This window comes from Tiliqua scincoides, chromosome 2, assembly GCF_035046505.1.
Source record: "Tiliqua scincoides isolate rTilSci1 chromosome 2, rTilSci1.hap2, whole genome shotgun sequence".
Classification (NCBI taxonomy): domain Eukaryota; kingdom Metazoa; phylum Chordata; class Lepidosauria; order Squamata; family Scincidae; genus Tiliqua; species Tiliqua scincoides.
Genome location: NC_089822.1, coordinates 41,534,698 through 41,557,220, shown reverse-complemented (window position 1 = coordinate 41,557,220; position 22,523 = coordinate 41,534,698). Strand labels below are relative to the sequence as shown.

The window sequence follows — 22,523 nt, the reverse complement described above, 5'->3', positions numbered from 1 at the left end:
TGATTTGTATGCCGCCCTCGCTCCCTCGTAGACTTGTGTGGCGCTGTGGCGCGCGGCGAGGAGCTGGTCTGTCACCTTCCCCGCTCCCTGCTGCTGCTCGTCGGGGGCGTGCTTGGGAGCGAAGCGCCGCAGCAGAGCAGATGCTGCCTCATTACTAGAGTTGGGTGATGGACCAGTAGAGGAGCATTTTGGTAATAACGCAGAGCCCAACCCTAAGTCTACTCAGAAGTAATTCCCATTTTAGTCAATGGGGTTTACTCCCAGGAAAGTGTGGATAGGATTGCAGCCTCAACCTGTAGCTCAAGACTTGCACTTGAACACCAGAGCACATCCACTAACATTGAGTGTTGGGAGAGTCAGGACAGGCAAAAGAAAAATATTTCTTTACCCAGCATGTCATTAGTTTGTGGAACTCCTTGCCCCAGGATCCTTGCCACAAGGAGTTTGTGGAACTCCTTGCCATCTGGCCTGGATGCCTTTAAAAGGGGGCTGAACAGATTTATGGAGAAAGGGGATGGATTATGCAGGGGATGAATTAGAGAGGGATATTCTTTTCCTTCTCACACAACACCAGAACCAGGGGACATCTGCTAAAATTGAGTGTTGGGAGTTAGGACAGACAAGAAAAAAATATTTCTTTACACGGTGTGTAATTAGTCTGTGGAACTCCTTGCCACAGGAAGTGACAATGGCATCTTGCCTTGATGCCTTTAAGTGGTGATTTCTGGAGGAAATTTCTGGAGGAAAAGTCCATCACTGCTTACAAATCATGATGGGTATGTGCAAGCTCCTGATTTTAGAGAGAGGCTACCTCAGGGTGCCAGATGCAGAGGAGGGCACCAGGTTGCAGGTTGTGTCTTTTGTACTCCCTGAAGCATTTGGTCAGCCACTGTGAGTTATAGGAAGCTGGACTGGATGGGCCTTGGCTTGATCCAGTGGGGCTCTTCTTACTTTCTTACTGCATACCTCTATGAGGTAGAGAGGTGATGGCTGTAGCCCTCTGCACACATACCTGTGAATGATCTCCTGTTTGTACAACAGAACTTGGGTCTAAATTAGCATCTCTCAAACAGTGGTTTTTGAGGTGGTGTCCAGTGGTACTTGTGGGACCCACAGACCCCTGTTGCCTGGAAGCCAAACCAGCAATGCAATGAGACAAGCAGCGGTGGGAGACTCGTCTTGGCAGGCAGAAGTCTAGAGTGCGCTTTTTGCATGCTCAGAAAAGTCCTCCCATTGGCATTGTGCCTGGCTTCCCAGTCCAGAACTATCTGAGATGTCATAATCACCAGTCACTTCCAGTGGTACTTCCAGTAGGTGGACAATGCGAAGTGGTACAGCAGGGGACAAACATCGAGAAACACTGGTCTAGAAACACTGCATGTTAGGTCATGGAAGTGTGTGTGTGAGCATGTTTTTGCTTGGTAAGGAGCTTGAGCTTCTCTCTTCCTTCCTTTTTATAGATGATGAAGACTCCTATTGTAATAGTGGCTATTACACTAACCCAGCGATTTTCAACATTTTTCATCTCATGGCACACTGGCAAGGCGCTAAAATTGTCAAGGCACACCATCAGTTTTTGGACAGTAGACAAGGTACACTGCACTGCTGGCAGGGGGTTCACATCCCCCAGCAGTCCTGCTAATAAATGACCCCTCCCAAACTCCCATGGCCCACATGCAAACCATTCATTGCACACCAGTGTGCCATGGCACACTGGTTGAAAATTGTTGTACTAACCATTGTGTATCCACCTTGTGTGTGTTCTTGTGGGTGGTGATTGTGGACCCAAGTAAGGAGCAGCCCATCTATTAGTACTGTAGTCAGTAGGAATGGATGTGTGTTGCATCAGTGGTGGATTGCAAGGGGGGTTGAAGGAGAGTGTGGCAGACTTGTGATGCCTCCACCACAACCTCTAGCTTGCTGTTCATGCAGGCTGCACCAATCTACCTTCTGCCTGCTGAAAGCAAGCAGAAAATGGATCATCTGCCTCCTTACCTAGCTCTGGCATGGTTTCTTCTTCAAATGTAGAAGTTCAGGATTTCTGGTTTGCTTAAAGGGACTATGTGAACAGAGGAGCACCTTATTTTGTGTGGTCCCTTTAAATCAGTGGTTCCCAACCTGTGGTCCATGAAACCCTGAGGAGTGGTCTTTGAGGTCTTAGGAAAAAAAGATGATCACCTTCTATCACTTCCACTGCCTCACCAAGTGAGTGCTCCCCCATGGACCACTGATATGTCACCTGGGGCTGTGGGTGGTCCTCTGCCCTCTCTGGTAGTCCATGGGGATTGCTTGCAGGAAATGCTTCCCAATGGACCATCAGAGAGGGTAGAGAACGGACCACCCATAACTGCAGCTGGCACTTCCAGTGTCTCACTGTGTGCTTCCCCCATAGACTGCCAAATTAAATTGCATTTTTAATGTGCAGGGGGTGGGGGTGGGATTGCATATGATCCGTGACTATTCCAATTTTTGCCTCAGGTGGTCCATGGGCTCCAGAAGGTTGGGAACCAGTGCTTTAAATCAAACTAGAAGTTGTGTGCTTCTATAATTGAAGAAACTGTGTGAGGAGCAAAGTAAGGGGCTGCTCTTTGTTTTTAATTATGCAGAGATTGCAGTGGTGAACCCGAGGCAGCATTTGGATGGCTTTCTGAGTTGTGCTGACCTGGCTCACATCTTATTTAAGGCCGTTCAGGCCTTGGTTTCATAAGATGTGGCACTTCTGGGTGTGTAGAATGTTTATATACTATGTCTTCAATAAAAAATTTGCAAAAACAATTTGTACAACAAAAGAACTTAGAAGGTGGTTTCCTGTTCCAAAGTGGGCTCACAATTTAAAAAGACATGGGTGGGACACAGGCAGCAGTTGCTGGGAGGGATGCCCTATTGGGATGAATAGGGACAATTGCAATCTCCCTGCTTATGGTGAATGTGAGAGAGTTACCCTTTAAAAGTTCCTCTTTGGCCAGTTAGCAGGGGTAGAGTCCGGAATGGTCACACCTGTGTGTGTGTGAGTGAGTGAGTGAGATCATTTGTTGTTCACCTGTATTTTTTTATTAAATAATCATATTCCCTAATTAGGAAAATCTCTATATTTTACAGCAGCAGTTTCCTCAATTCACTGCCCACTAGTTTGGTCAAGCACAATGCAAGTATCCTTAAGCATGCTATACTTACTGTATTGTAGAAAGAATGCAAGTGAAGCAAAATATTGCATCAGCGTTATTAGAACGTACAGGTAGGACACTTCTGAATGGTTTACTACAAACGAGTGTGTGTTTATAATGAGTAGATAGCTTGCGCACATGGCTAAAAACACAAAGGCAAATGAAAAAAGATTCATTGGGGCTGCGGTCTTATACACGCTTACCTGGAAGTAAGTCCCAGTGAAATAAGTGAGGCTTCTGAATAGACATGCGTAGGATGCACTGTTAATACATTAAAAGCTGAAAACTGCTAGGGAGGCAGTTGGATCGTTGCATAACAAGGGAATAAACAGGAACGTTAAAGGCAGTGTGAAGATACAGAGAAGTTGCATAGATTCTTTGTATCTGTCTCCACTATAGAAGACATAGGGCAGATATCCATGCCTAAGACAGAAGTGAGAAGGAATGAGTTTCTAGACTAGTGACAAATAAAGAATGAATACATCACTGGGTCCAGATGACATCTACCCAAGAGTACTTAAGGAACTGAAATGTGAAATTGCTGAGCTTCTAACAGAAGTATGTAACTTGTCCTTTAAATCAGCCCCCATTCTGGATGCTGAAAGGTGGCCAAGGTATCACTGAGTTTTCAAAGGGATCCAGGTGAGAGCCCTGAAATTACAGAGGCTGATCAGCTTAATATTTGTTCCAGGTAAGAGAGTGGATAAATAAGTTTCTCTCCTTCAGTTACAATACTATAACCATAAGAACATAAGAACAGCCCCACTGGATCAGGCCATAGGCCCATCTAGTCCAGCTTCCTGTATCTCACAGCGGCCCACCAAATGCCCCAGGGAGCACACCAGATAATAAGAGACCTCATCCTGGTGCCCTCCCCTGCATCTGGCATTCTGACATAACCCATTTCTAAAATCAGGAGGTTGCGCATACACATCATGGCTTGTACCCCATAATGGATTTTTCCTCCAGAAACTTGTCCAATCCCCTTTTAAAGGCATCTAGGCTAGATGCCAGCACCACATCCTGTGTCAAGGAGTTCCACAGACCAACCACACGCTGAGTAAAGAAATATTTTCTTTTGTCTGTCCTAACCCGCCCAACACTCAATTTTAGTGGATGTCCCCTGGTTCTGGTATTATGTGAGAGTGTAAAGAGCATCTCCCTATCCACTCTGTCCATTTCTTGCATAATTTTGTATGTCTCAATCATGTCCCCCCTCAAGCGTCTCTTTTCTAGGCTGAAGAGGCCCAAACGCCGTAGCCTTTCCTCATAAGGAAGGTGCCCCAGCCCCGTAATCATCTTGGTCGCTCTCTTTTGCACCTTTTCCATTTCCACTATGTCTTTTTTGAGATGCGGCGACCAGAACTGGACACAATACTCCAGGTGTGGCCTTACCATAGATTTGTACAACGGCATTATAATACTAGCTGTTTTGTTCTCAATACCCTTCCTAATGATCCCAAGCATAGAATTGGCCTTCTTCACTGCCGCCGCACATTGGTTTGACACTTTCATCGACCTGTCCACCACCACCCCAAGATCTCTCTCCTGATCTGTCACAGACAGCTCAGAACCCATCAGCCTATATCTAAAGTTTTGATTTTTTGCCCCAATGTGCATGACTTTACACTTAATGACATTGAAGCGCATCTGCCATTTTGCTGCCCATTCTGCCAGTCTGGAGAGATCCTTCTGGAGCTCCTCACAATCACTTCTGGTCTTTACTACTTGGAAAAGTTTGGTGTCGTCTGCAAACTTAGCCACTTCACTGCTCAACCCTGTCTCCAGGTCATTTATGAAGAGGTTGAAAAGCACCGGTCCCAGGACAGATCCTTGGGGCACACCACTTTTCACCTCTCTCCATTGTGAAAATTGCCCATTGACACCCACTCTCTGCTTCCTGGCCTCCAACCAGTTCTCAATCCACGAGAGGACCTGTCCTCTAATTCCCTGACTGTGGAGTTTTTTCAGTAGCCTTTGGTGAGGGACCGTGTCAAACGCCTTCTGAAAGTCCAGATATATAATGTCCACGGGTTCTCCCGCATCCACATGCCTGTTGACCTTTTCAAAGAATTCTATAAGGTTCGTGAGGCAAGCCTTACCCTTACAGAAGCCATGCTGACTCTCCCTCAGCAAGGCCTGTTCGTCTATGTGTTTTGAGATCCTATCTTTGATGAGGCATTCCACCATCTTACCTGGTATGGATGTTAGGCTGACCGGCCTATAGTTTCCCGGGTCCCCCCTATTTCCCTTTTTAAAAATAGGCGTGACATTTGCTATCCTCCAATCTTCTGGCACCATGGCCGTTTTGAGGGACAAGTTGCATACCTTAGTCAAGAGATCTGCAACTTCATTCTTCAATTCCTTAATAACCCTTGGGCGGATGCCATCAGGGCCCGGTGACTTACTGATCTTGAATTTATCAATGAGGTCTGAAACATCTTCTCTTTTAATCTCTATCTGACTTAATTTCTTGGTCAGGAGGGGCCGTTCGGGCAGCGGTATCTGCCCGAGGTCTTCTGCCGTGAAGACAGATGCAAAGAACTCATTTAATTTCTCTGCCATCTCTAAGTCTCCTTTTATCTCCCCTTTCCCTCCCTCACCATCCAGAGGGCCAACCGCTTCTCTGGCGGGTTTCCTGCTTCTAACATATTTGAAGAAGCTTTTATTATTCCCCTTAATGTTGCTGGCCATGCGTTCCTCGTAGTCTCGCTTGGCCTCCAGTATCACCTTCTTACATTTCTTTTGCCACAGTTTATGTTCCTTTTTATTCTCCTCATTAGGGCAAGACTTCCATTTACGGAAGGAAGCTTCCTTGCCCTTCACAGCCTCTCTAACTTGGCTGGTTAGCCATGCGGGCACCCTCCTGGATTTAGTGGAACCCTTCTTTCTTTGCGGTATACACCTCTGCTGGGCCTCTATTACTGTTGTTTTAAGCAGCCTCCATGCACTCTGGAGAGACTGGACTCTTTTTACCCTCCCTTTCAACCTCCTTCTAACCAGCCTCCTCATTTGAGGGAAGTCCGCCCGTCGGAAGTCAAGGGTTTTTGTTAGAGATTTGCCTGGTATTCTTCCCCCAACGTGCACGTCAAAACGGATCGCAGCATGATCACTGTTCCCCAATGGCTCAGTAACATTTACATCTCTAACCAGGTCCTGCGTACCGCACAATATTAAATCCAGAGTCACCTGTCCTCTGGTGGGCTCCGTGACTAGCTGATCTAAGCCACAGTCATTTAGCACGTCCAGAAATCCGGTTTCCTTATCGTGACCAGAACACAAATTGACCCAGTCAATATGAGGATAATTGAAGTCCCCCATGATTACAACCCTGTCCCTCTTTGTCACCTCCCTGATCTGTTTCCTCATTTCAAGGTCCCCATCCGATTTCTGGTCTGGAGGACGATAGCACGCCCCCAGTATTACATCGCTGCACAAATCTGTTAATTTAACCCACAGAGATTCTACGGTGGAGTCGGACCCACCTTCAATCTCTACTTTGCTGGATTCTATCCCTTCCTTAACATAAAGGGCCACCCCACCTCCAACACGCCCCTGCCTGTCCCTCCTGTAGAGTTTATAGCCCAGGATTGCGGTATCCCACTGATTCTCCGCATTCCACCAGGTTTCCGTTATGCCCACTATGTCAATATTTTCCCTTGTCACCAGACATTCCAGTTCTCCCACCTTTGCTCGTAGACTTCGGGCATTCGCATAAAAGCATTTATACACAGAATGCCCCAGGATGGGCTGCTTGTTCGCTCCTTTGTCCCCGCATCCTCTCATTGTGCCAAACCGTCTATCACATCCCATCACCCTACCTTTCCCAATTTCTTCTCCTACTCTGCCTTTGTCTTGTTGTTCTCTAACCTCCCCATCCTCATCCCATAGGGATGAGGAGTCCCAAACCGGATGCCCCTCGGCTCCTGTCGGCCTTCCCCCAGGGATCAGTTTAAAAGCTGCTCTGCCACCTTTTTAGTGTTATGCGCCAGCAGTCTGGTACCATTCTGGTTCAGATGGAGCCCGTCCCTCTTGTACAGGCCCCGCTTGTCCCAAAAAGTTCCCCAGTGCCTAACGAATCTAAACCCCTCATCCCTACACCACCGTCTCATCCACGCATTGAGACCCCTGATCTCCGCCTGCCTAGCTGGCCCTGCGCGTGGAACAGGTAGCACTTCAGAGAACGCTACCTTTGAGGTCCTGGCTTTCAGCTTCCTGCCTAAAAGCCTAAATTTGGCCTCCAGGACCTCCCAGCTACACTTGCCCACGTCGTTGGTGCCGACATGCACCACAGCCGCTACCTCTCCCCCAGCACTGTCTACTAGCCTGTCTAGACGAGAAGTGATGTCCGCAACCTTCGCACCAGGCAGGCAAGTCACCATGCGGTCCTCACATCCGTCGCAAACCCCCCTCTCTATGTTTCTAATAATCGAATCCCCCACTACAAGAAGCCCCTGACCCCCCTCCCACCGAGGGCTAATTAGATAACCAGGGCTAATCTAATGAACCCGAGTGTCAGGAGATTTAGGACAGACCAAAGGAGGTGGTTCTTCACCCAGCACCTAATTAGTATCTGGAATTTATTGCAACAATATGTGATGTTGGTTACTAGCTTGGGTGATTTTAAAAGACACTTGAACAAATTGATGGGTGACATTGATGGGGGTCTGTCAGTAACTACTAGTCGCTATGTGGTATCTCCCAGGTTCCGATACAGTATGCCTGTGAGTACCAGTTGCAGGGAAGCAGTGATGAGAGAGAGGTATGTGTTCTCTTCTGCCTGTGGACTTCCCAGAGGCAAATAGTGGGTCATTGTAGGAATCAAGTTGCTGGATTAGATGGGCCTTTGGCCTGTTTTTTCATATAATGTTCAAGCAGTAATGAATTTTAACACTGAAGATTCTGGTTAGACCCTGATGTGTTAGAATGCCAACACAACACGTAAATACCATGATCATAGTGTTGCAGAAATTGTGTCCTCACATATACACTTAAAAGTAATTGTTGAAACTTGGGTGTGCCTTTGTATATCCTGAATGTTGTCTACTTCTAAAAGGAACAACATGTTGGTCTTGCATCTGAGATACTACAACCTTAAGTTCACTTACCCTGGACATTGTCAAGGCATTAGTGGGGAAGGCTTTAGGTCACAGTTGGAAGTTCTCACCTGTAAGCATTGTCACTAATGTTAATGTTCCAGTGCTCATCAATTATCTTGTAAGTAAGCCCATTGATTGCAGAGTAACAAACTTCAGGGCAAATATAAGTTTTCAGCTTTTAGCTTGCTTATGCTTTGCTATCATATTGCTCATGTTTCTGAGCCTGAACCAAGTTTCTGGATTGATGGGTATGAATTGCACAGACCTCTTCAGGACTTTTCCACCCATGCTACAAGTTCATTGTTATATCGCCTCTCAGCCTTTTGGCTAAGATCAAGCGAAACATTCTCTATTAAAGTTCATCTGTTCTTATTAACAAGTTCATAGTTATATAGTTGCAAAAAATGGAAATTGCTTGATTTTTGGTAAATTTTTAACCTGAACACTCTTCATGACAACAGATGTGTAATGACAGATTTTTATCTGGAAAAGCTTAACTTTGTTACAGTTAACAAATTAATACTGCTGGTCTGTTTTCATCAGATGGGTCTTTGGAGGTAAGTAGAGAGAGATCTCTTCGACATCTTTATGCCTTGGTAAAGGGTACACATCTAAACAAATGGCACTAGTTGCACTCACCATATCTTGGAATTCACTCTCTGTTCTCTCAAGCAAAATTTATTACTGCTTTGTTTACTCTTAATGCCTAGGTGGTTTAAAAAATCAATTATAGTAGCTGCATCTGTGCACATACATTATTTGGGAGATAAGTTGATAGCTGAATACATAAACCCTTTTCAAGGCTTTGTGTGTGAGAGAAGCTTTGTAGGACACTGTCAAAACAATGGGAGTTGAATTTCAAGTAGCAGGCTTCTAAAGCCTCTAAAATAGCAGAAGTGAAAGAGAATCTTAAGGGTTATAGTTGTTGCCTATGTATACTTGTATGCAATTTTCTCAGTTTCAGTAGGTTTACAAAAATAACCCTGATAACAGGGTTATATAAAAAATAACAGATTCTAGTCCTATAGACCTATAAGCCAGATAGGCTTGGCTGTTGACAATACTGTATGTGGGATGAAGAGGAGGGAAACCCTCTAACCTCTTGCCTTGCATTCATATCCAGTGTTTGCATGTTAGCAGAAGAGACTTTAGTTAAACATTTGAAATGTGACAAAATTCCTAGATTTGATCTAGGCCAAGGGTGCCCAAACCCTGGCCCTGGGGCCACTTGCGGCCCTCGAGGACTCCCAGTCCGGCCCTCAGGGAGCCCCAGTCTCCAATGAGCCTCTGGAGACTTGCTGAAGCCTGCTCTGGCCTGATGCAATTGCTGTCAGCGTGACGGCCAACTGTTTACCTCTTGCGTGAGCTGTGGGACGAGGGCTTCCTCCACTGCTTGCCGTTTCACATCTGTGATGCAGCAGGGGCAGCGAAGGAATGGCTGGCCTTGCTTTGTGCAAGGCCTTTTATAGGCCTTGAGCTATTGCAAGACCTTCATTCATGTAAGTTCCATCTCTAATATATTCATTTATGTAAATTTATTCAAATTTGAATTGTAAGTTAATTAATTAACAATGTCAGAGAAATGATGTGGCCCTCCTGCCAAAAAGTTTGGACACTCCTGATCTAGGCAATAAAATGGTGCAATAAACAAGGACACAAACATTTGGAACAGAATGTTGCTCTGATACTGGTTTGCTTGTACCATTTCTGGAAATACCTGTTACTGTTCAAGATTCCACAACTGAAACACTACATTCCCTGGTTCTCTCTGGAAGTAAGTGACATTTCTAGAACCTGTTTCTTGTACTGTAGACTACCTTTGAAGTTGTATAGCTGCATGGGGGGAGCGGATAATGAGGACCTTTTAGGTTAGTGACAAGGTTTTCATTCCCTGGGCTGTACAATTCCATCCTCATTTCCAAAGTTTACTCTGTTCTTGTTGTTAAGAGGTATGCCAATAAAAAAGTGATCTTCAGTGTTCAAAAGCCCATATGTGATATAGTGGATATGACTTGAATATTTGCATCCAAAATACATTGGCATCCAACTCTTCTTTTGGGAAGCTTAGAGTGGCTTACATGAGCCCTTAGGCATCTGACACAGACAAGTAGCAGGTTGAAAACTGGTTAACAACTTAACTAATGTGCTCTTGGATCATGGCTGAAGTATTGGTCTGAATATATGAATGCTAACATAAAAATTGTTGACTTGTTGAACAGGTGGTATATTGAGAGAGGTAAAACTCAGAAGAGTTCTTGAAATTTTGGCAGTTGTCCTCCAGCATCTCCCTTGACAGTTTTCTAGAAATAGGCTGTTTGCTTCTTGAGAGTAAAAATAAAGAAAAAAAGGAATAGTGCATTTGTGGTGAAAGGAGAGGACAGCTAGAAAATTTAAAGGCCAAATTGCTTCCTATTCTCTTATTGTGCCTTTGTCCTTCCCTAATATCTTGTATTTTGTCACCAGATTAAAAAAAATAAATCTCAATCTATGGAATTAGGGCCATGGGGAGGTTGCCCAGTCCCACCCCATAGCTTAACATTTCTGGTAGTGTACTGGTTCAGCTGTCTCTCCAGGATGCTGGCAAGGCTCTGTCCTGATTGCGAGCAACTAGACAAGTGGTCAGTAACTTGTCAAAAGGAGTTTATTGAAGAAAAAACGTACAGAGATGGGGGAAGAGGGTGGGTTGGGAGAAAGTACAAACAATTTTAAGGTCAAAAAGGCAAATGCAAAGTAATAAAACCTGAGATATCTGGTTGCACATCCCCAACTGCAACTTACTTGAGGCAGATTTGTTGTGGTCCCTCACTCCCTAACAAAAGGAGTGAGTTGAATCAGCAGTGTGAACCCCCACATCTATTAGCACCATTCATGCTGGCAGAACTGCAGTAAAGAGTGCATGGTATCTTCAGACTCTGATGCGAATTAACCTTTGGATGAGCACAAATGTTCTGTTTGGTTTATTCTAGACAATCTGAGGCTGTCAAAGTGATCTCTCACTTGTCAGGTGAGCTTGGCTGCTCAAAGCTAACTAGCAGTGATGCTGTGTAAGTTAATTTCTAGTAGTGCCCTGAAGGTCTGTTGTTCTCTCATGGGATTCTTAGTCCCTGGGGATTTCCTCAAAAGTCTTTAGAATGCTTACAGTAAGGGTTGGCAAATGGTGATCTGGCAGGGCTAACTCTGGCATCTGGAAGAGCCATCTCAAAGATTGCTTCCTGTGAATCACAGGTGGATAGCTTGTTCAACACTGAGAGCAAAAACTATAGGCTTGTTTTAGGGCATTTTAAGTGGTGTGTTTGGGACCGAAAGGGCCACTTTCACAAAAGGTAACCCAAAAGTGGGTGGTTCTGATTAGAATTTTGTTGTACCAGGGACTGAGTGGTTTACCATTACCCTGGAACTGTTTTTCCACTGAAACTCACCCCCAAGTATGACTGGCTTGCCCCTATACAAGTCATTTACTGCAAATTGTACTGATTTTCTATTTGTAAGATGGGTTCTTTCCATATGGCAGTAGTCCCCAAACTGTGAACCATGGTTACTTGGGAAACTGTGGAAACCAGCCAGGAGAGCCCTGGAATCCTCACGAAAAACCTGCTACCGTATACAGTATATAGGATTGTAGCCCTTATGGCAGTGGTTCTGAAACTGGGGCATTGCAACGCCCCAGCCAGAGAGCCCTGACCTCTGCCCCCTTAAGGGGTGGGTAGGAGGGAGGCAGCTACGCAATCTCCAGAATTGCATCGCTGTCAAGGGTTGCATGGGCTTTCTTAGACTCACCACAGCCTGGCACGGGACACCCTGCACCCCTGGGAGCCTGCTGCAGGCTGTGGTGAGTCCAGGCAAGCCCCTGTGCCCCTCAACAGCGACATGATTCTGGTGATCGCGTCACTTTCTCCTTCTGCCCTGCAAGGACTTACAGCGGGGCTCAAACTCCTTGGGAGTTTGAGAATCACTGCCTTATAGGGAGCTATGGCCAATGACACAGTAGGACAAGGGAGCTGCTAGTCGAAAAAGTTTGGGAGCTACTGCAATAGGGAAATATTCAGAAATGTTATGTTGCCTGCAACCTGAAATGGTACAGTCCTTTCTGTCACCCCAGAACTCTACACAAGCATTAAAATGAGGTGACAGATACCCAAGGAGGGGAAAAGGCTGAGGAGGCAGTCCCACTTGCATTTAAACAAACCAGCTGAAGGAACCACCAGGAGGTACAGTTCCCAGAAAGGGAAAAGCAATTTTGGAATCCGCTGTCAAATCTGAATATATTGTACATGTCCACTCACTTTTACTCTTGTACACATTCTGTTTACTTGAGAACTTATCAAGATTTAAAAATAGAAAATTTCAAGGAAAATTTTTTTTCCTTAATGTCTTGGCTTTTGCATAGACATTTTAGTCAGTCTGAAATGCTTTGTAAAGATTCTGAAACAATTTGTGAACATGATGGAATTTTTCAGGTTCTTTAGAGATCCTTGTCAATGTGATGAACTGTTGCATACAGAATGTTATAGCTATAAATAGGCTTTCTTGCGAACACTCAAGTAGAAAATCTTTTATAGCTTATTTTAAAATGAGTGCAGAATCTCAAAACTGACAATCTGCCACTCAACAAATAAAAGACTGAAACTGTTGTGTTCCTACGTTCTGTGCTGTGAGTAATATATGAGGGTGTCATAGACTGTCCTGAAATATTTTCATATAAGGAAGAAACTGAGGCTGATAGGGACTAGGGGACCTCTCCCAAGGGCAAGATAAGTTTGAAGAGCTGCATATTTTAATAGTGTATAGTTATTCTTCTATGATTTTGTATAGAGTTCTGTATTTATGGTTATTTCAACATTATTCAGCTGCTTTGAATATGAGTATACTTAAATAAAGGTTACAATTGTCCTAACCACACTTATTTGGAAGGAAGTTCTATTATAGGGGTCACCAAACTTGCTTAATTTAAGAGCCACATATGATAAACTAAAGAGGTTTGTGAGCGGCAATATTTAAGACACATTAAATTCTTAATATTCATGGTGAATAAATATATTTAATGTTTTAATTCAATTGACTCTTAGTTTATACCCAGTAAATAATTATAAAGCTTGAAATTTTTTTATTTACCTTTTATAGTAACTGTGATGCGAAAAGAAGTTCAGCCAATATATTTCTGCAAGCTGCTCATTTTATGTCAAAGAGCTGCATGTGGCGTGCAAGCCGTGGTTTGGCAACCTATGTTCCATTATAAATGGGACTTCTAAATAAACATAATTGGGACTGGTATTAATTCAGGGGATAGGAAGGGGGAAGAATATGATTCGTATTCTACCACCTGTCATGAGGCCTTGCAGTGGGGGCGCTCAAAGGGCCCAATCCAATAGAGCCCAGCTTCAGCGGTACGCTTGTCCTGTCGATACTTGTTGTTGTAAAAGTGCAATAAGGCACCTTACCATGGCACTTGACTGAGGCCAGCACCGGTTGGCACTAGGCCTCAGCACCAGTAGGATGCACTGTGGGAGCGGCCAGCAGTAACTTTCTCTGTCAACCAGCAGAATAGGTTTTTGGAGTGGCAGAAGGGTGGAACTGGGCAGATAGAAGTTGGTGCAGGGGAGGATCAGGCGGGGGGGGGCAGAGATGCTGGCAGATTCTGCCTTTGTACGTATCTTATACTCCCTTCCAAGCCTGGAAGCCCTGCACAGGCCTCTTTGGTTCTGTGCCAGCAAAATAGCTGATGCGGCTCCAAGGAAACCCATTGGGGCTGCCGGAGCTTTACCCGTAGTAAGGGAACAAACATTCCCTTACCCCGAGGTTACTCTGGAGGCTGCCCTAGGTCTACAGGATACAATAGCGGCCGTTTCTGTGCTGCTGCTCCTCTGGGTTCCGGGGCAGCATAGGATTGGTCTGCCTGGCTGTGATGCTATATATTACAATTACTCGTACTTAAGAGTAATCCCCAGTGAATTCAGTGGGGCTTGCTTGCATAGGATTGCACTGTAAATCAGATAAAATACTTCAGTACTCTAGTACTCTCTGCGAGCATATTTAACTAGATACGTAATAAGGTAATTTTTACTTTAACCCATTTCTGCCTGGCCCACAGGTGTACACATTTGGTTCCTGTTGCATATATGCAACGTTGGGCAGAAATGGCTTAAAGAAACCATCCAGTATTTTCTACCCTGGATAAAAACAGTTCTGAACAGTTCTTGTTCTTATGGGCCAATAGAATCCAATCAGATTTAAGCACTTTTAAAAAAAACTCATTTTTTGCAGTTGGAAGTAGGTACAGTAAGCATAATGCTCATTGAAGTAGGGATTTAATTACTTAATTTTCATTGGATTCTGTCCTGTATGACCTGTTAAGAGTTCATATAGCAATATTCATAAAGATTTGGGGAGTGTATTTTTTTCAGTGAACTGGACTGAATTCAGAATGTGTGTTAAACCTGGCTTTCTTCCAGAATGGCCTAATTAGATTACTGATGTAGCTTGAGTAGCTGTTCACAACAAGAGTTGAATAATGTTTTCAAAAATATCCTTTATAATGGTATATGACCTGTTTGATGCACATAGGGCTGGTTCACTTGGTAACTCTGAAATGCCAGCACGGATGTGTGGCTGGAGCATGGGATGCACATATTCCCCCCTCTCACCTGGCACCCCAGTGCCTTATTGTTTACATAGGCATGCTTTCTCCACACTGCTGCTCAGTGTTTGGTTTAAATACTATTTTACTTTAAAACTATTTTAAATTATTTAACGCAATTATCTTGGAGAATATCTTATCCAAAATTAATATTCTTTTGACTTTGAGATCTTCACATGGGGTTTCCCCAGGTTTTGGGTGCTTTCTTTGCCTGGTTAAATATCTACTGGTAGAAAGGTTTTAACTTCCATGACACTTACTTGTGAAATGTTATCTTTTCTTGGGAAATCTGAAGGGCTAGCTTTCACAAAATAAACTTAAATTTTCAGTTTGTTTTTTGCCTGGCCAGACTTTTAGTTTATGCACTGAATGTGGACAAAACTAAACAACAAAGGGCAGCCACATGTATTTGTCCTGTTCACATATAAAGTGGGCAGGGTTCTTTTTCTCCCCTCCATGGAATGAAGCATGCAGGTGTTGACACCTAAATCTCTCTTTTCTCACCTTGTTACACTGCATGTCTTTTAAGAAGTTTTTGTTCCTAGCTCAACTTACTTTGCTATATTGGGAGCAGGCAGATTCATAATTCAAATTCATAATTCAGTTTATTGAAATTACAAAATGGGAATTTAAAGTGTGATTTGGGGGTCAAAGCCCCACGTCCTCCTTGTGTTTGCATTAAGGTAGCAGTTCTTATAAGGAACACTTGATTGTTTTAAGTCCTGTCTACTGTTCATCTTTGTTGTTCATTGGCCAAATGAGATTCTTAGCCAGTGAATGAAGTTTATGAATCATAGACTTCCATTCTAGTTAAAGGAAAGGTATGCTAATGTAGAGTATAAAATGGTTTGCCTTTAGATGCTACAAGACTCTCTGCTGTGTTTGCTCTAAGGGCCCAATCCTATGCTGCTCACCTGCCCTGTGATACAGCGGCACCGAAACACCCACTACTGCATCCTGCGGAGAAGGAGAAGCAACCAGAGGTCTCCTTGGGTAAGGGAACGTTGGTTCCCTTACCCCAGGGCTTTTCAGACTGGGGCGTCACAACGCCCCAGCCTGTGGGCCCTGGCCTTTGCCCTCTGCTTTAGAGGAGGCAGGAAGTGATCGCTCCACTTTCACTTTCAGAGCTGTGGGGAGCCCTGCAGAAGGTTGCACAGGGCTTCCCGCGCCCCCCTGAGTGGCGCAGTCCTGGGGATTGCACCACTGCCTTTCCCCCGCCCCCATAAGAACTTAGAGTGGCTCAAACTCTCCCTGAGAGTTTGAAAACCACTGCCTTACCCTGTGTAGCGCCCCTGCAGCCTCTATGGGTCTACTTGGATATGCACCAGTGAAATAACTGGCACAGATCTGAGTAACCAGTGTAGGGCTTTCAGGCGTGGGAAGGGGGGGATAAGATTTGATGGCAGCCTCTGCCATCATCCCTGTGCCTGAACCACTTCCAGGCCTCCCCCTGCCCAATTTCATCCCATCTTCCTCCTACCCTCCCCCACCTGTGTATGCCATTCTACCCAGTGGTGGTGTTCTCATGGGTGCCTGGCATCGTCCCTCTGGCTCAGAGGCCCAGCACCAACTGCCACTGGCCTCCTTACTGGCACTTCTTCCTTCCTGGTTGCCACAACATGCCTTATGGCATGTTTGCAATGCCTGTTGCCTTGCAATGCCTCAGGCATTGGGCATGCGAGGTGCACTGTCCGGGCAGAAGATCAGGCTGTAACATAGCTCTACTCCTCTGGTAGCTCCATTGTTTTAATGAAGTAATTGGAAATCTTCCATTGTTTTAAACAACTTCCAGGGCCAACCCATCCATGAGGCTGACTGAGGCAGCCACCTTGGACAGCAGATTGGCAAGGGGTAACTCCTCTGCCACTCTTCCTAGTAAAGGAAGAGTGGAATCATAATGGCAGAGGAGAGTGATGGGCTTGAACATTAAGCATGTTTTAATTCACCGATCCCTCTTTATACCAGTGGCATAGCTAACCAAGTTGCTGCCCGGTGCAAAAAAAAATTATGTAGCCCCCTCCCGTGGGGGAAGGAGAAGCAACCAGAGGTCTCCTTGGGTAAGGGAACATTTAATTTAATTTAAGTGGGTCTTTTTATTTGTTAAAGTGAATGAGAAATGTGTGCATAATTTTAGTAAAAACAGCAGAGTTTTGTAGTCCCTTAAAGAAAAATTCCATCATAAGTTTTTGTGAGCTATGATACCCTTCATCTGATGCATTAATTTCAGTACTTAAACTGTAATTCTTATTCTCCAGTTTTGATAATGTTCCGGAACCCCCAATGGATTAATAAAAATTAGTGGATACCAAATCAGTGGAAAAATAGCTTTAAATACCCACTTCTAGGTTTCTTGCTTCTCCATTAGTCTTAATGGAATAACTTCATTCCACTAGATTCTGTTATTCACCCCATCTAGTGGCTGAATGTGGTATAGTGTTTATACAAATGCATTCTGGTGCAAGAATGAAAGAGCAAGAAACCTGGAAATGGGTCTTTAAAGCTATCTTTAACCCATAGAAGCTTGCAACTGGTGCAGTTTAACAGCACAAACTTAGGAAATTGGATTTTGTTGTTTGTTTTTTTTCTTGCTATAAAGCAATTAAAGGTGGGCTCCAGTATCAGTGGTGAGTCAAATCAGTAGATACCAAATCAGTGGATACCAAGGCACCACCTGTATAAGCAAAGATGATATTGGGGGCACTGACTGAGGGCCCACACCAACCAGAGGGCCCAGACGGTGGGGTTTTTGCTACTTCAGGGCTTTGCCCCAGAGGCCCCAGGCCAGCAATGTACAATATCTTAATTTAGACCAGAAGCCACTTGTGAGTTTATTAAATATAGGTGCAGCCTATTTATCCACGGATTTTTTTATCTGCAGATTTGTCTCAATGCTAACGGGGTGGGGGAACCGAAAGTCACACACACCTTTGCCTCCTTTGCCCTGCTCTGGCGTCTCAATCCATTTCCAGGCAGCCCAAAACACTGCAAAAAGGCTCTGACTCACCCAGGCAGGGAAATAGCCCTGGAAGAGATTCCCCTTGCAAAGGAACAGTAATACCCCTGGAGCCCCTGAGCCAGCAAAGAGGCTGAAGAGGGGAAGGGGCCCCCAAAAATCTCTGTAGCCAGAACACGTGCAGCAAGGTGGAGCTCCCCCTCTCTCTCTCTCACTCACTCACACAGGGGCATGTGTGGTAGCAACAGAGGGGATTGCTTTAAAAAACCCAGGGAGTGTTTGCCAAATCCCCCCCCCATTGAGATGGTGCAGGCAATCACCGACATAAGCAACCCCCCCCCCATGGTGCAGGCTATAACGACACAGGCAAGCTTCCCACCAAGCAAAGCATGAGATTTAGCCTACAATCCTCTCCACACTTTCCTGGGAGTAAGCCCCATTGACTACAATGAGGCTTACTTATGAGTAGAAACGCATAGGGCCAGACTCTTAAAAGATTAGCATCCCATGTGAAAGAAGCCAGGCAGCTGGCAATGGGGAGGGCTGAGTACGGAGGGGAGGGGATTGATAACAACTGCCTTAGTTTCTTTCCATCCAGAAGCGTCAGGCTGCAGTGTATTTGCGTAACTCTATGAAATTTAGCACAATCCATTTTTTGTTAATCGCGCCAAGTCATGGAACAGAACTAACGCAGATAAATAGGCTCCACCTGTACTTGAATTCATTCACAGCATAAATAAAATGATAGAGTGGTAGATGGCACACACCTAGTCTTAATGGCCTCTCGTGAACCTGAACTCCTTGGGAAAGTCATAACATTTAAAAAGAGAGTTCAGAATGTGTTTCTAGTGCTGTGACCCTGTTCTTGATGTATGTCTTGTCTTTGCTAGTACAGAACCCCCATCTCTTGCATCTGATCACCCACTGTTGTCTTGTGTTACAGTAATGGAACAGACATTGCCCTAGTAACTGTACACAGAAAGAACTTTGACCCATTCATCTTCCCTGGGGGTCTCCAAACTTTTCAGCTGGAAGGTTGCATCATATTTCTGGCAATGTGTCGAGGGTCAGAAAAATAAAATTTAAATTTAAGTAAGTTTATATTATCAAAACTATATTGAATAAATCAATATTATTCAAATTTGTATTATATTAAATTTGAATAAATTTCAGTACTCATGAATGATTTTTTCCTAAATTAGGAAAAAATCTCTGAAAGGCAAGAAGCACCATAGACCTGGTTCCATGTAGCTGCCCTTGGCCAGCTCCAGCTCTGCAGCAATCATTAGCGCCCCTCCACATACTGCAGATGAGACCCACATGGACCTTCTGGAGGTGAGGGGAGCTGTGTTTTCTTCAGTTTTGGAGGGTGTTCTGAGGGCTGGTGAGGCCTCTCACCTCTCCATCTGGCCTGTGGCAAGCCCTGTAATCTTCTGGAGTCAAGGGGAGCTGTGCTCTGGAAGGCCTTAGAAGGTCACTTCTGATTTTTCCAAAAAATCAGAAGTGACCTTCTAAAGCAGGGGTGTCAAACTCATTTCATATGGAGGGCCACATAGCATTCTTGATGCCAGCCGAGGGCCGGAAGTGATGTCATTAGGCAAGAAGTGATGTCATTAAACAGGTCATAACCAAAAATAAACACTTTTTTCTCACTTAGGAACTCATTAGCTGCAAATAACAAAAGAGAAACGATACAAATCTTGATCATATTTCAAGATATGGGAGAGCCCAATTTTCATGTGGGCTTTCAGCAGTAACACCTCAGCACTACTCAGCAGCTGAAAGCCTGAGGGCCGTATAAAAAGCTTCTGTGGGCTGCATCCGGCCCCCGGGCCTTATGTTTGACATCCCTGTTCTAAAACCTCCCAGAGCACAGCTCTCCTCTCCTCTGGAGGATTACAGGGCTTGCTGCAGGCTGGATTTGGCCCACAGGCTGGAGTTTGGATACCCCTGCTCCATACCATTGATTGAGACAGCTGGGGCAGAAAGTGGAGCAGCTTTCTTTTCTCTAACTTCTGTGAAATGCAAAACTGAACTATTTTGCCTTAAATAATTACATATATGCAGCTTGCATATCCAAATATTGGAGAATAGGGTGGAAATTTATCCTGGGAGGATAAATCCCTGTCAATAGTTGAATGAGCAGGGAGAAGCTGCTGCATTTGAATGACTATAAAAACGTGGACAGAGGAGATTGCTGCAACCCCTATTTGTTTTTTCAAGGGCCATGTGGGTTTTGGGGGCAAGAAGGGGAAGTACTTGGTATCTCTAAACTGGCAGGTACTGGGACTAAAGCCTACTGGAAAGTGGCATTTCTTGCTATTAGTTTAATCAAGAGAAGCCCTACAGAATTTCAAACTGAGAGACGTAATGTGCTTTTATAGTCAGTTCAAATTCAGCAATGCAGCCAAATTCTACATGAAACCTGAGATGTGAAATCCTCCTCTGAAAAGGATCTCATGATCACAAACCATTTTGAGATACCTTTTTGGTATGATCACATGTTGTCATTTTGCTCCTGCCCTGAGTTGGTCCAAGCTTGGCAAGCCACAAGTTTTGAACAATACATTGAGCAATATGGCATCATTCACTAACTTGCTAATCTTGGACTGGAGGAAAAGAGATTTAGTGAGTGCCAGTTACTCCAGTATAGTGGTGTGTAAAGGGGGGGGGGGCTGAGAGAGGGCACTTGCATCTTCTGATAGCCTCCACTCTTGCCACAGTACCTTAAATCTCAGCCTTGTGTTGTAGCCATTGAAATCTGGAGACATGATAACACAGCTAGGCACTTATTTGTGGGTTCTGATCATATGGCAGAGGCTTCTTGATGGCATCCATGCTGCAGGAGGTAACATATGAATTGGGGACCCAAATTGACATTTGGCATAGCCACTTGCCGTTAAGGCCCTCAGAACACTGAAGCGTCCATTACAACATGCAGTAAATCATTCATGCACATTTTTTGTTATACATTTGCTTTCATTAGGTTTATATAGGCTCTGATTGTTTAATTCTGTATTGTTTGTAACAACTGAGTGGTATTTTTTTATTTTGTGATGTCATTCTTCTGCTCATTGACTTCTGAGTGCCAGTTAGATTTTTGCCTCCGTAGGGAAACTATTCATATGAAGGAATGACTTGAAGCATGCCTCTCTTTTCCTCCCTCTCCAGAGGCAATTGGTGGACCACTATGGGATACCGAATACTGGATGAAGGCCCAATACTGGGGCTTTGGCCCAATTCAGCAGGACTTTTCTTGGGTAGAATTTCTGATCAAATGCATCTTGACTGTGCTAGATGTTTGAGATTAGGTAGATCTATAATAATTACTTTGGCTGTTTAGCTCAGCAAACTGTAATGAGTTCCTGGGCAGGTGATTCATAATAATTTGTTCTTAAGAGCTCTTGTAAAGAGTCCTGCTCAAAATGCACATGTTCAGAGACCATACAATTCTTAAATTAGCATACATGTAATGTTGTACTCTGGATGATTCCTAAAATTTTTATTTTATGGGATTGTGATGGAAGATTTGTGAAGCTTAGCAAATAATGAATAACTTGCCATTTTCTAAGTTTAGAAAAATAGGAAGTGGGGGAGAGATTTGGTATGGCAAAGGACTTGAATACCTGAAAATACCTTTCACTGGGCTTTGTGATACAGCAAGAGAGGTTTATATGAAGAATGACACATTTTCCTTATGAATTATTGGTTTAAAATAAGAATAGCTGCAGTATGTTTTTTGTAGAATACTTTTAAGGTTGATGAGTAGTCATTTGGAGTGTGTGCGTGTGTGTTGCCTGCTTGACAACACTTCTTAAAAAGTTGCTATTTGAGGGAAAAATCTTCTATAATGTTAAATGTCCAGATTTCAAAGCCTTTCTGAATCAGAAATATGCTGTCAGCAGTTTATTAATAGGCTTATTATGTGTCGAAAAGAATGCTGATTCAGAATGTAAATGATGGTGGTACCAGTAAGCTCTATTTTTATTTATCATTGAATGCTAGCAGCAGTGTTTAACTATGCAGTAGCTGCTCAGGCCATATTGCATGAGGATTTGTGTTAAACTTTCTGCATTTTGAAGTCCATAATGGATACATCAGTTGGAGGGGAAAGAGAGCTTGTAAGTTCACATCATTCTTTCTAAATTTTGTGACCTTCAGAATTAGAATGATAGCAGAGACCTTAGCTGTGGATATAATGCTTTTTTTGTTTAGGGATTGCTAGTTTTCAACTGAGAGAGTATATTAAGACTAGAGCTCAAATGTCTTCACTTAACGTTGGATGTCAGCTTCATGATTAAATAGCAAAACTACGTTTCATGTGCACGTTGCAGCCTAAGTATGTTGGAGACCACTGCTTACAGACTGAATCTCCTATATCCTTTCATTTATCTAGTCATATGTTCAATGCATGGGTCTGCACATAGAGCAGTATCTGCTTTGGCTGTCTGTCAATCTTCTTTGCGTTCTGTCAATCTTTCACTCTTCCATTAAGGTGGGGGAATTTCTAGACTGGGCAGTGGTTACATGCCTAAATTTTTGTACAACTTTACTCTGATTTATATGACCTAATGACTGCCCAGTCCTGCTGTGTTAGAAAGTTAGTCTTGCTATTCCTTCATTGTTTACTCAGGACTATGATTGTTTAAAGTGCAGTTGGTTTTCTACCCTCA

General features: G+C 44.0%; 1 protein-coding gene across 1 annotated transcript in view; it reads left to right on the top strand.

Annotated features, from left to right (window-relative positions):
- MCTP1 (multiple C2 and transmembrane domain containing 1) overlaps positions 1–22,523 on the top strand; it is a 254,641-nt gene that overhangs the window by 696 nt on the left and 231,422 nt on the right. Inside the window, exons 2-3 of the mRNA XM_066616140.1 lie at positions 7,205–7,231; positions 7,345–7,361. Coding sequence (XP_066472237.1) covers positions 7,205–7,231; positions 7,345–7,361 — 44 coding nt within the window. The remainder of the gene's footprint in view (positions 1–7,204; positions 7,232–7,344; positions 7,362–22,523) is intronic.